The sequence below is a fragment of the Adiantum capillus-veneris genome, chromosome 7, assembly GCF_014529385.1.
Source record: "Adiantum capillus-veneris isolate H3 chromosome 7, ASM1452938v2, whole genome shotgun sequence".
Classification (NCBI taxonomy): Eukaryota; Viridiplantae; Streptophyta; class Polypodiopsida; order Polypodiales; family Pteridaceae; genus Adiantum; species Adiantum capillus-veneris.
This window is the reverse complement of record NC_140937.1, coordinates 130250063-130265074: the sequence shown is the minus strand read 5'-3', so window position 1 is coordinate 130265074 and position 15012 is coordinate 130250063. Positions and strand designations below refer to the sequence as shown.

Genomic DNA, 15012 nt, shown 5'->3' with positions numbered 1-15012 from the left:
TATTAGTGTCTTCTGGCTTTTATAGACTCACTTTCTGACTTTGAATCAAAATTGGAAGTATGAATTAATAAAAAAAATGTGTTGTTAATATGCAGCATATTGTACACTGTTTAGTTTCTTGCTGGATACTGTACCCCAGTTATTGGATACTTGACTTAAGCCGAGTATATTGGTTTGTGGATAGCTAGGATGTGTGGGATAAAACTGAGCCAGTTTTTTTTAAAAAAAAGCTCGATAGTCGATTCCAACCCTGTATCGACTGCATTGGGGTTTCTAGTTGGTATTTTGTATGTGACTAGATATTTATTTGATGTGACCTTGCTCTGTGTGTGCGTGGGAACAGGGGAGAGAGGGCATGCGATGCTTTTGGCAACTAAGCGAGAGAGAAATGGGACACGGAATCTATGCATATTCCGCTTAATTAAAAGACGTAGACCGAGTAGAACGAGTATATCTATGTATGCACCACAATAGAAAATAGGAAATTCGAAGATCCTTCATGAGATTCCCTCTCTCCCTAGTGTTGATTGGTGTTTGGCGCCCTCTCTTTCTCCTCTCTCTCTCTCTCTCTCTCTCTCTCTAATACAATATGGCTTAAAAACCATCAGCTGAGGCATATCGATTTCTGACGTTGGACTTTGAATTGTCAAGGGTGAGGCCTATGTACAAGGCAGTGAGAGAGACAGAGAGAGAGAGAGAGAGAGAGAGAGAGAGGGGGGAGGAAGAAGGTTCTGCAAATGCGCTCTAGCTCATCGCCCTCACATGGGGATCGCCATCGCGAAATTGGAGATGGCACCCGCGTTTGAACTCCCCAGAGTCCCGCGATTCCGCGTGCCCGTTTGACTCTTTTCTTAATACTGTTTTGGGCCGCCCAATTGGGCGTCTTCAGTCGCACGAACCGCGCGCATGCATTACTTGCAAGCTACACACACACACACGCACGCACACACATACACACACACGCGCATTGCTTGCAAGCTGCACTAAACCTGTTTGAGAGACAACCTTAGTTCTTGCATTTGGAGATCCTCTGTGATTGTATGCTTGCTGCGTTCTTATGGGTGCCGCCCATTCCAAAAAAGATGGCTCTTCTGTGTATGATGATGGCTCCTGGACTCCTGCCAACTACTCTCGTTCTCAAAGACGTGTCGTTAAAATGTATGATCCTACTGAAAAAACACCCAGAGACATCTCTGGCCCCCTTGGACCTGTTGATTTGTACGGTGAGGACATAGCTGGCGAGTACAATGGCTACCAGGACACACCTACGCCAGCTCCACTCTCTGAGAAGAGCAAGACCACTCTTAAAACAAAGGTATTCCTGCACCACTCAACATACATACATACATATATACATGAGAGAGAGAGAGAGAGAGAGAGAGAGAGAGAGAGAGAGAGAGAGAGATTATGGACTTCTGCAAAAGAGCCAGAGAAGATCCAATGGACTGCAAGTTGCATAGACACGTATCTGATGTGACAGTATTATATAAGTGAAAAGAAATAAGCAAGATCGAAAGAGAGTTTCATTGACAAATACGGATAAGAAAGCTGAGGCCATCTTTACTGAGGCATTTCGACGTGTGTACAAAGGCAAGCAGATTAGGGCCTAGTGCATTGTAACTCGGTACAAAGCCAAGGGAGTGGCTGCAATGCAATAGAAGAGTTTGGGGGATCATTTGATGAACTCTCTCAGGGGCCATTGCGTCCTATCCTCATCGTGTGGGTGTGGCCTCAAAGCTCAGTTCATGACATTGGACCAGGAGATAAGCTCCTAGCTCAGAGCCCTGTGGATTTTGGCAGAGCTTTTGCTATATCTGCAAAAAGGAGACATGCATGGATCTCTTTGGTTTGTGTGAGGGACTTCAACTGCATTGAGGTTATCTCCTCCTGGAATTTTGGCTCCATCTCTCGTATTGGGAGGAGTCTTGGTTTGCTTTTAGGTGAGGGAGAGCCCGAGTCCAATGGATGTGAGACCCGCACCATTAGAATAATTCTTCACCCGGACTCCATCTAGGACTCGAGGTTGCAGTGATGGTATATGGAATATTGTGGACATGCTTTGCAGGCAAGCTCATTTTGTCCTAGTGAAGAAAACCATCAAGGCTGATCATATGAATAAGCTGTTCATTGTCAATTGTATGACCTACCTTCTTACAATATGTGCACTTCTTCAAGTTGCCCCTGGTAAGAAAAGCCTTTGTGGAAGAGTCAAAGTGGGAAGTCTTTCTCTCGTCTTCATCCATGAGAGTGGCAATGATCTCCTCGTAAGTCATTCTTTGCCAACTTTGAGTGCAGTGACAATCTCGATAAACTTATCCTCTTTCCTCGATAAACTTATCCTCTCTGGCAAGACTGTTCAAGAGCACAACCTTCTTATCATCATCATCATTGAGAAGCCTTTAAGATGGCTAATTGTCGAAATAACAGACTACGAATGTCTCAGTGCTTTTTCAGTGTATGACCCCAATGTAAATTTGTATAGTTGCATCTTAAGAAACAACTAGGAGTTATTGATATTACCTCCAAAAGTGGTTTCCAAAGATTGTGAGACTTCCTTGGCCGTCTTTGTAAGATCAAGATTATAGAAGATTAATTGCTAACCAAGATAATTGAGTGCAAGAGTTGACTCATTTTTGTCGATCCATTGAGAATGTTGATGTGGATCAGTTTGGATAAGCTCGGACTCATCATGAGTGACTGTTTTTGAAACATCTTCCATTTGGGTTGAATTTTGGTTTCCCAAAGTGAAAATCGATGCCTGAAAATGTCTCAATAGTAATGTCATATTTGGATCAATATTGGCGACCATATTGAATGTGAGGTCGGTGAGAGTCAAGGTTGCATTTAATACTAGTACTGAAAATTTAGTACTCAAAGTACAATTCAGTACATTACGTACTGGTGGTTCGTACGTACTGAATTATTTTGTATAAATCAGTTATTTTTTTGTGCATTATTATCAGATTTTCTTTTCAGATTTTTGACTTTTAAAACAGTTTTTGAATCAAAATTTTTTAATTTCAATTGTAATTATTTACTTGTGCATTATTTTCAGATTTCCTTTTCGAATCAGTAATATGTCAACTTTTATTTTAATATGCATGTCATGCACGTATAGTATATATCTACATCTGCTTTTATGTATGCATCTCTACATTCATACATGCATGCATGCGTGTGTTTGAATTTATACACAGATACACACATATATACTTACAGAAGTATATACATACATACACGCATACAGGGATGTATCATACCCACATACACATAATACATCCCTGTATGTACATAAATAAATATCTGTGTGTAAACATATCCATGTATTTAGATGTGTTCTGTATCTATCGTATTTTTTGTACTGGTAGTGATGACCCATACTGCATGACGTTTTTTATCGTATTTATCGTATCGTATTTTTCGTACCTATCTACCTTGATGAGAGTGACCTCTTAAGTAATCTTTTATTTGAAAGGATTTACTTATGAAAACTAAAAAACGATGGTTTGTTTGCAAACATCGATAGTAGCTGTGGATGAGAGAGACGAGTGTCTGGTGTTGCACCGATGAGAGAGAGAGAGAGAGAGAGAGAGAGAGAGAGAGAGAGAGAGAGAGAGAGAGAGAGAGAGAGAGAGAGAGAGAGAGAGAAGAAGAAGAAGAAGATTGTTTTTAACGTCGTAGGAAACTATCCCAAGAGACCTTAAAGATCTATCCGACGAGGAGAGTTGAACTCTAGACCTGTTAATCAAGAGGGAAATGGCAAGAGAGAGAGAGAGAGAGAGAGAGAGAGAGAGAGAGAGAGAGAGAGGTTGACACCAAAGAGATCGAGAAATCCGAATTCGCCTATCATGCTTCGGTCTGGACGTGGATATTCAAAGCGGATAGGATGAATAAGGATTTCCTGCACATTTTCGGGAGCGTCCCAAGGGGACTTCTATTAGAGCCTTATCTGATTCCACAAAAAGGTTACATATGAATTTTGATGAGATTCTTGACATAGCTTCATATTATTTTGAGCATTTGTTTACTGCTGATCATGGAGAGGACGGTTTGACTTATTTCTCTTATACCAAAAGGCAGAGATGTATTGTTCCTTCTGAAAGTGGAGACCAATCACCCTCGTGTCTTCGTGCATTAGATCTTTGCTTGCATGAACCCTTTATGCTTGATCTTATCCATGCCTCATAGACAGGTTTTGTGCAGGATCATTGTATTTTGGATAACATCTTCACTTTCTATGATGCAATTGAGTGGGCTCCTTAGACAGATCAGCCTATAGCGTTCATGCTTCTTGATTGTGAGAAGGCTTATGATAGAGTTGATTGGCGTTTCTTGGAGGGCACTATTCAGAGGATGGGTTTCCCCTTGCAGGGGATCAGAGGTGTATCTACATTATACCTTACTGCTTCTAGGGTTGTCACAATTAGAGGCCACATTGGACAGCGTTTTCCTCTGTCTGGTTTGGTTTGACAAGGATGTCCCTCGGGCATCGGCAGCCTACTTCTTTCTGTTTTTTGCTGAGGCCATGTCTCGCCGTAGGACCCACACTCGAGAGGTCTTGCTCTGCTTTTGGCTGACTCACTAGATTGGTTGGATCATGAGTATGTAGATGACACTATGCTCTTTGTATGATATGACACACCAACCTTGGATAGTCTACGAGATGTTCTTGCTACCTTTTGCTTGGCCATTGGTGTTCTCATCAATTGGCACAAGTCTTTGGGTTTTCTTGTAGGAGTGGATGAGGATTGTCTTAATTTGTTGGGTTGATGGACAGTTTTCCTTGTAACAAATTGCTGACGTGTCAAAGCCTAAAGAATGGAGCCAACTTATAGATGTGGCCGAGGGGCCTAAACTGTAACAAAGTGATGACGTGCTGCCCGAGAGCAGAAACCCTAACCCTAATTTTTGCCAAAAATCCTAACTGTTGAAACCCTAATTCTAGAAACCCTAACCCTAAAACCTGCAAACCCTAATTTTGGAAACCCTCACCCTAAAACCTGCAAACACTAATTCTGTTGCCAAAAACCCTAAAACTGCAGAAACCCTAACCCCAACCCTAAGGGCAACAAGGAGATTTTCGAAAATTACGTCGGCATGATGATGTGGTAGGCTGTACGGATTTCCGCGTTTTGCGTTGGCTCATGACGTGGCAGCTGTACGGATTTCCGTGATTTACGCTGACAGCTTTTTGGCTTTGCTTTTGGACCAGATGCTTTTGAGTTTGAAGGCTTTTCACTGAAATTGCTTTTTAGGCCAAGGGCCTTTAAATATGAGGCTAGGGCTCATTCACTGGCATGTTGCCTGGAGAAGGTGCAGGGTCTGGAGTACCGGCTTGTACTGTGTTGATGCAATATAAAGAAATACCGAAAGGGGCGCCAAGGTTTGGGGCCAATACTCTCTGGGGTGGAATTCCGCCACTCTGTGTCGCGTGTTGTCTCTCTCTTTCAATTCAGTTGTTATTGAAGTGTTAAAAGTTTGTTCAGTCTGTTCTTTTCTATGGCACGTGGTGCCCGCCTTGTGACATTTCCCTACCTCAATCTAAAGGAGTTTATAACCTGCAATTTGGTCCTATAAGGGAGGCCAAGGAGTCATAAGCTAAGGAGCGCTAGCAGAGAAACAGTCAAGCCTAGCGTTTTCCATCTGTTGCAGGGAAACACACACAGGTTGGAGAAGACGAAGAAGCTTAAGGCACGCAGAGAGTATATATTGCTTAGTGCACAATGAAAGATAAGATAGCCCTAGAGTGATGGGCGTATATACAATGTATGGGGGAAAAACCTCCTAGTGAGGGAAAAAATGTCTCGGCGGTCCCAAGTGTGTTCACACACATCACTACCACATATGTATGCTAACAAATCTCCCCTTGGGAGTGATGTGGTGAACGAGAGCTGGCACATAGAGTATAGGGAAGTGCCATGCCATGAGGACATGATCAATCCACATAGAAGAGTAAGCCCAAAGCTTTGCGGAAAGCTTCAAACTTCTCACGAGACAATGCCTTTGTGAAAAGATTTGCAAGGTTGTCCTGTGTTGGCACATAAGCCAAGGTGATCTCTTCTGGAGTCTCTGCCTGACATAGTGATAATGCACCTCAATGTGCTTTGTGCGAGCATGAAAAACTGGGTTCCTCACAACTGCCAATGCGCTCTGACTATCAATGTAGATGATGTCGTGTCCAACACCCAAATCAGCCATAAGGCGTCTAAGCCACACACTCTCAACCATAGCCGTGAAGAGTGCATTGTACTCAACCTCACAATTGGAAGTGGTCACAGTAGGTTGCTTCTTGCTCAACCATGATATGCATGAACTATCAAGCATGAAACAAAAACCACTCGTGGACACTCGCGTGTCATAACAACCATTCCAATACTGAATATCCGGCCTCATATTGCATACATACATAAGGCATCCAATAGCAGTTTGGTAAAGAGTGACATCGGCAAGATCATTAGCATCATAAAGACTCAAATTCAAATGTGTTTCCATGGGAGTGGCAATAGGCTTGCAATCTTCAAGTCCAAACTTACATAGCAATGTCTCTATGTAACGTGTTTGACACAAGGCAATACCACCATCACATTGCTTAAATTGTGTGCCCAATTAATGATGCAACAGCCCCAAATCTTTTATCTTCAAAGTAGCATTCAAACCAGCCTTTAATTAAGCAATATGTGTCTGATTCGGACCAGTGATCAACAAATCATCAATATAGGACAACAACGAGAAGTACATCACCCTCACGCTTTACATACAAAGTGTTTTTTGTTAGATTGTTATGAAAGCCTTGTTTGATCAAATGAGTGTCAGCTTTCTTATACCAAGCACGAGGAGACTACTTCAATCCATACAAAGCTTTCTTACATTTGCACACCTCTTGTCCTTTCTTGACAAAACCACGAGACTGCGTTACATAAACTTCCTTAAATATGTCACCATTCAAGAAAGCAGTAACAATGTCTGATTGATGTATAGCCCATCCAAAATGAGCTGCCAGTGCACATAGAAAACGCACAGTAGTCATATGACAAGTGGGAGCGAAAGTCTCTTCATAATCTTTGCCTTTCTCTTGTGCATAACCTTTTGCAACAAGTTGAGCCTTATAGCGATCAATCTCACTATCCGGCTTGCGTTTAAACTTGTAAATCCACTTCGAATCAATGGCCTTTTTGCCAAGGGGCAAATCACATAAAGTCCATGTGTCATATTCTGTAAGTGCATCATAATTTGATTGCATGGCAGCCATCCAATTTTCTGAATTGTGTGCTTCATTAAAAGACAAAGGTTCCTCTACATCACATAAGCTAGAAATAGCCAAACCATAACAATCTCATGCATAAGATGCATGGCTAGGACCTGAATGAGTACGGCTAGACAAAGGTGCATCCAATTTACTGTCACGCGAAGTATACACCAGCCATTTTGGCATACCTCTAGCCTGCTCATTTTCAACCCTTTCCACATCAAGTACAGGATGTACATCTGCATTAGAAATAGGATGAGCATGATCAAGTGATCATTAGCTTTACAATAATGGCAACACATCTTCTTTTTGTTCTTTTCACCAGAATTCCCAAACGACTTAGGAGGTGTTGCCAGCAGAAGCATTGGAAACAAGTGATCTACCAGTTGCAGAAGAAACCCTGAGAAGTGGCTACATTGTTGTTACCACTTTTCCTTTGAGCAATAATAAAGGCCTGTTCAACTGCACGCTGTTTAGCCTTGGTTTTTCTTGAAAGTGACTCTTGCAACAATAATGTGCATAATGCATCAAACTTGACAACTTCTGGATTTCCTTGGGTCATAAGTCTCCAAGTACTAGCAAAAGTCTGGTAAGAATCTGGCAAAGCATCAAGAACAGTCTGCACAAGGGAACTGTCAGAATTGACTTCGCCTGCCCCGGCGGTCCTAAGCGTGTTCACACACATCACTACCACATATGTATGGTAACACCATCTCCAGCTTCGCCTTGGCGTTTTTGGCAGAGATCAGCCAACGTTTGCAGATTTCAGCCCTATCACCACTCCATCCCTGCAGATCAGCCCTAGCGTTTTCAGATATCAGCCCTTCCCTCGCCGGACTAGCGCGGATCTGTGCTTGTTAGCCCTCTCCGCAGCCCTTCATTCTTCTCACATCGGGAGAGAAATTCAGCCCTAGATCTACCCCATGGTGGCCTTCTGCAATCCCACATTGAGAAGGATCCAAAGGTGCATAAATTAGCCCCGGAGGTCAGAGTTGCCTGGAACGCGGAACGGGAACAATGATGGGATTCCCCCGGAACGGGGGATCGGAAGAGGGGTCCGGAACGGAAACGGCAGGGAACAGGAGGCATAAAAACACTAAAATAATGCAATTTTTAGCTCTCTGTGATTGAATAGGACCAGTGTTAGTCCTTTGACTCTAATACTCACAAAAAACTTGATTTGAAGACCACTACCTTACTATGAAAAACGTGTCGTGTAGACTTGAGAGCTTGAGAGGGGGAGAGAGGGAGGGGGAGGGGGGGAGAGGGAGAGAGCTTGAAGTCGAGAGAGAGAGAGGGGGAGAGGGAGAGGGAGAGAGATTTTAGCCTCGTAGAGTGAGACTTGAAAGCTTGAAAGAGGCTAGAGCTTGAGAGACGAGACTCGAGAGGGCAGAGCTTGAGCCTTGGCACTTGAAAGCTTGTGTGCATTGTGAAGGTAAGGGGTGGGGGGAGAGGGGCATTTAATAAGGGGGAGCCTCACAAGAAAAAACACCCAAATCTAAAAATCTGCCCATTCCAAGCCGGTCCGGGCTGTTTTGAGCCGTTTTGGGCCTGCCGTTCCGGTATCACATGTCTGTCCGGAACGGTTCGCCGTTCCTTGCCGTTCCAGGCCATGAGCTACCCGTGGAACGCCGTTCTGGTGTTGCTTGGCCATGAGATGGCGTTCCTCGGTAACCTTGCCGGAGGTGCCTCGTGTTGAGGAGTTACCGCAATGACATTCCCCATTCGAGTCAGTAGAGTTTGCACTTGAGGTATTGCATGTGTGTACATTCCATTTACGTGAAGGTAAGGGGTGGGGGGAGAGGGGCATTTAATAAGGGGGAACCTCACAAGAAAAAACACCCAAATCTAAAAATCTGCCCATTCCAAGCCGGTCCGGGCTGTTTTGAGCCGTTTTGGGCCTGCCGTTCCGGTATCACATGTCTGTCCGGAACGGTTCGCCGTTCCTTGCCGTTCCAGGCCATGAGCTACCCGTGGAACGCCGTTCTGGTGTTGCTTGGCCATGAGATGGCGTTCCTCGGTAACCCTGCCGGAGGTGCCTCGTATTGAGGAGTTACCGCAATGACATTCCCCATTCGAGTCAGTAGAGTTTGCACTTGAGGTATTGCATGTGTGTACATTCCATTTACGCAATCAAAAGCAAATATCACATCGGCAACGGTGTGGGGGGCCCTTGAAAGGGTTGGTTGGGAACCTGTCGGGTGTCTCTCTCTCTCTCTCTCTCTCTCTCTCTACACATCTCTACCGCTCTCTCCCATTTCCTCTCTTCAGGGAAAAATAAATGGAATCACTAACGCAAGGAAAGTAAGAAAAGGGATTTATCGAAGTGTAAAACCTAGATTTTCACCATTTCAATTCCGTTGCACCTGACACAGTTGCCTGGAACAGGAAATCGGCACGAGGAACGGGGAATGGCAACATGCATGAAATGCCATTTCTTGTTTCGGGTACTCACGTTTGAAACACGGAACGGGGATCCGGAATGGGAAATTGGGATGGGAATGGGGAACGGGGACCTAAAAATGGCCATTCCATGTAACTATGACGTGACAAAAGATGACATCAATAATCATAGACCTTTCCAAAGGATGTCGATCTCATAGCTTATGTCAGATTTAGGATGTTAACATAGGGATGGTTCCCACACCTAACAATTACTCTCCACCCGTCAACCATTCAATAAATATATATTTGGGTGCGATAAATGAATACCACTACAGAAGAAGCAACTGAAGGAGTACGTTCTGCAGTTCAAGGATCGAGGGACACATGAAGCTACTTGGGTGAGATGAGGAATTTTTCGCCAATTATCTAGACTTGCTAGCCTCATAGGAGAAGAAGGACAGGCAACTCTGTACCCTTACCTTATGTTAAGCAGGAGGGGATTTTATGTACACATGGCTCTGTGTGCCACGTGGACATGCTACATGGACTCTAGAGCAAGTCTTGTACATAGGAGTGTCTTAGAGCCTAGGGAATATAGTATCGGCAATTTTGTGAGCCTAGAAAAGTCCATTAGCTTAGGTTTTCCCGGTTTGGAACTCTCTTGCTTAAATGGTTTGTGCGCGTGTTTTGACGGATGTTGTTACACTTTGGTGGGCATGTGGCGATACAAGCATGTAGATTTAGGCTAGAGAAACATGTTTGTCCAATTTTTGTGACAATCCGATTCCTGAGTTGGGAGATGTGTGAAAATTTCACTCAGAACAAGGTGGTTCAGAACGTATTGTACATGGCGTATATGTACGTATTGTACGTTGTTCCGTACCGGAAAAATTTTTATGTACGTAAAAATACGTACTCTTGTAAATACAACTCAATTTACCAAAATTTCTAGGACATTTCTGATAAAAAACAAGAGATGGCAACAACTTGTAGAGACATTTAAAGACATGTTTTATAAGACAACCACATACTATGTAACTACTGCAAGAGACTTCAAAGTTTAGACGACATTGATGATTGAACGGGCATATCAAAGCTCAAATGAGAACTGGTTTGGCTGCCCAGAAGTCAGCAAAAATGCATCAAAAAACCCTCAACCATGCTTATCTTCCAAATCTTTTTATAAAAAAAGTGCCTCGTACGGATCAATATGTACCGTATAGATTGTACAGTACGTCCGCACGGTATGGAACGGATCCGTATGTACGTTTTGATCCTACCTTGACCCAGAAACTACTTGTGCTCATAATTATTAGTAAGTGATTTATATATAAGTCATGTTAGAGTCACTTGCTTGACTGAGGGTTAAAGAAATACATAAGGATCACTTGGAAGTTTTAATCGGACCACAATCATCCGAAGGATTCCGAATTTGGCCATAATATGGGAGTGCATTTTCTCGTTCTAGCCTTTTTACTACATCCCAAGATGGAGCCAACAAGAGTGTATATTATACTTCTATACCCCTCAGCATAGTCTTGTATTCTTGGCCCCCAGTTGTAGAGCTCCATCCTTCCTCCATCCACTCATTGTACACTTTAGATCACCAGTTTATCAGTTAGCTTTAGCTATAGTCAATATTTTCAGTTCAGCTTTTCCTTGTTTGGGATGACAAAGGATGTATCACATGTGTGCAGCCCATTGTCCTCCTTGCCTTGGTGCCCCATTGCTCTGGCATTAATCCCTATCTGCTACCCATTCATCGCTGCATCAGCTGTATCATTTTCAGCCCTGCATTTGCGACGGTTTGCTGCATTTTCAGCATTGCAGATCTGCGTTTTTGCAGCCATCATTCAGCCCTTAAATCCTCTCACGTTGGGTGTGCAAATCAGCCCCATATCTACGTCGTGGTTGGCATCCGCAAACCGCAGCCTACATCGAGTTGGATTACAAAGGTACATCAAATCTACCCCCGAGGTGCTTCATTTCGAAGAGTTACCATCACCACATCAACCATTTGACTCATGTTGAGTCTTGGATTGAGGTATTGCATTGGTATACATTCCATTTAAGCAATCTAAAGAAATTACCACATTCGTAACGGTGTGGGAGCCCCTTGAGAGGGTTGATTGGGACCCCATCGGTGTGGCTCTCTCCTCTCTCTATCTCTCTACATTTCCACCTCATCTCTCTGACTCTCTCTCTAAAGTAACTGAAAGGAACCATCACTAACTCAAGGAAAGAACAAAGGATTGTGGAAGTGTGAATTCTTGATTCTACGTGCTCTCTTCAATTTCGATGCATGTGACATGTATTACTTGGTCAAGTTCAAAAAGTATCCTACTCTTGATGCAAAGTGGATGGAGGAGGAGGACTTGGAGTTGGTAGATACTCCTTAGTTGTTAGAGATTTACCTTGAGGCTTTTGGTTTGGCTGTGACCATTTGAAGAGTGCACATCGATTCGGCAGTTGAGTTTGGTGCAGCGTGTGATGCATAAGAGGGGAGAGTAGAGTCCACCATTTTATCTCTGACATTTTGGGGGTATTGATGTGCTGACGGTACTCTACCTGGTGACTACTGGATGTACAAATGTTATACTATGATATGTGATGGTATGGTTGGAATTCTAGTGTGAGATTGAATTGTTTGAACGAATGATGTTAACTCTTTCAAATTGTAATCTTCAAGAAACAAGGGATAATCCATTAGAGGTGCTGCCTGAGGTGGAGGAGCAGGAAGTCATGGAGGTTGAACCTCATAAAAGGAAAGAGGACGCTTTTTAGAAAGCCATATGCTTGAATAAACCGCCCAAATACTCATAAGTTTTATAAGCACTGTGCTCAAAAGAGGTAATAAGTCGATCTTGAGGAGGGACGGAGTCATGAGAAGAGGGAATATGAAAATTTTATTGATGGAAAGCATGGTAGGCAGGAGGATAAATAGAAATCAGATAAGTATAGAGCACCTTCAAATCATTCTAGCCATGCATTGGACTATGCTGTTGTTGCTCAACCAGGTGCAAAAATGGCCGAACCACGTACTGGCATGTGTTTCCTTTGAAGCGTCTGAGTGGATAAACTCGGTGGTACTTCATGCAAAGGATGAATTGGAACTTCCCAACGCTGCTTGTCAATGTCAATGTCAATCGTATTAGTATTCAATTCTAGTATTAAGCTTACATTAGGATTTAGTTGTTCCTTTAGAAGTTGTTCTGTGGAGTTTGATTACTAGGATTAAGTCTTTGAGATGTCTTATCCTTGTTAGTTTAAAGTTGAGTACTTGTTTCAAGTTTTAGTCAAGTAAGCTGCTTCAACTTATTTCACTTATGGATTTTATAAAAATAATTTTGATCTAGTTTTGTTTAGTAGCAAATAAAGTGTTTTTTTTTTTGGTTTTCTTGTGTCCCTTGCTTTTGTAGTTTTGTGAGTGTTTTATCTTCTCTTATGAATTTTTTATCTTCTCTTATAATTCATAAGTTAAGACTATTCTGATCTTAGAAGGTACATATAGATTTGGGTACGATATGGAGAACCAAATTCGTTCTCTCAGACTCAAGTGCTCATGCAAACCACACAAACTTCTATCGCAATGTGTGCCTTAAGTGACTTCCTAGGGGCTCTTTTATAGCTCTGGGTTTTGACGCTTGAAAATCAGCCCCTTAAAAGCTCACACAACTCTCTCTCTCTCTCTCTCTCTCTCTCTCTCTCTCTCTCTCACACACACACACACACACACCCATACCCACAGGGCATAAAAGCTGCCTTGTAAGGGAGCTGAGTGAAAGAGGGTCCCCCCCCCCCCCCCCCCAAATATCCAAAAAAAAAAAATCCTTTCGTTTTGTGTGCATAAGTGGGAAAAAGCAGCCCATGTACAATGGAAACACAAGAGAAAGAGTTTATTCAACTTTATAAGAGCAAGCTCTCTCTCTTTCTTTCTACATATAGTTAAAAATTTTGGCAGAATTTTTAGAGAGAATTAGTAGGTTCTATGGAGGAATTTTCAAGACAAAGAAAAGAGAGAAAAACAGGTTTAGAGGGAGAAATTCAGCATTCTTTAGAGAGAGGAAATAGGCTCTAGAGAGAAAAAGTTGATGTATGGCATGGGGTGATTCTAGCTTCAACTGTGAGTTTGGCATGGACCACCTTTCTAGGGTGACAGTATCTAATGACAGACTTCGTAGTACGGAATCAAGTTGCATCTTTGACCTCGATGCACAATCCTAACCTTGAAACTCGCCACAACACTTGACTTGTCTTGTATGAAGCAGTTCATTGCCTAGTCAATCACTAGATTGCGTAAGTTCAAGCAAGCATTACAAGTTGTATCTTCAGCTATACGAGTTAAAAGTTTGCATTTCAAGGGTTTGTTGGGTTAAAGGCCTAAATAACCCCTTTTTGTACATTTTTATACTTTGTCCGGGTTCACATTGAACCCGGACACATGAACCTGGACATATTTTTTTAAAGTCATTTATAATAAAAGTGGGAAAACCAAAAACTCACAATGTGAACTTGGACACATTTCTTTAAAGTCACTTATAATAAAAGTGGGAAAACCAAAAAATCACTTATTGAGTTTTTTCAAAAAACGTGAGCTCTCTCTCTCTCCCTGCTTTGATCTCTAGCGCTAGCTCTCTGTTGCTCTGTGCCTCCTGCTTCTTGCCCCAATCCTGTACTACATCACGACGCGCACCTATCGGTACCTTCTGTTTCGCGCTTTCAGCTTGTATCAGAGCCCTAGGGTTTCAAAATAGCTCTGCGCAGTCTGCTTGACAGCGAGTTAAAATTGCTCTCACATGATCAATTTCTCTTCCATCGCGAAGCCCCTTGCTTCTTGAGTCGAAAAGGTCACCAAAATAGCCCAAAACAGGCTGTTTTTAGGTCAAAACAGGTGATTTACAGGTTATTACAGATCAAAACCAACAATACGCAAGTGTACCAAAGTTGTGGGATCACATGTATTGATGTTTGTTGCGACAAATTGAGTGAAAAGCTGAGTACATAAGCTTGAAATTGCACATTTCAGCTGAAATTTCAGATTTGGACCGTTTCATGTAAAGAAACTGTGGCTCTTTGTATGCAAAATCTTGTGGTTGCTACTATTTGCTAAAATTTTCAGCCTATTGTGTCTCCCTTGTATACACACTTATGGTTGAATTAAGATGGCTTCTTCCTCTTCCGCATCTGACACTAAAAGTTTGATCAAACGGTTCGATGGTCAAGGCTTCGATCTTTGGCAAGAATGCATGCAAGGTATTCTTTTTTTAAAGATTGTGAAGATGCATTGGAACAGAATAAGGCACCAGGTTTGTCTGACGATGAAGAGTGGGCCAGGTTAAATAAGAAGGCTATGACCTACATCAAAATGGCTATCAATGATG

The 15012-nt window shown here is 42.6% G+C and overlaps 1 protein-coding gene across 2 annotated transcripts in view; it reads left to right on the top strand.

Moving 5' to 3' along the window:
• The first annotated feature begins 646 nt into the window (after nt 1-646).
• Nucleotides 647-15012, top strand: part of LOC147454623 (protein PSK SIMULATOR 1-like) — a 79666-nt gene continuing 65300 nt past the window's right edge. Inside the window, exon 1 of one of the 2 annotated variants that reach the window (XM_086516510.1) lies at nt 647-1315. In XM_086516510.1, coding sequence (XP_086372636.1) covers nt 1058-1315 — 258 coding nt within the window. In that variant the 5' untranslated portion in view covers nt 647-1057. The remainder of the gene's footprint in view (nt 1316-15012) is intronic. The other variant, XM_086516509.1, reaches the window with a different exon arrangement.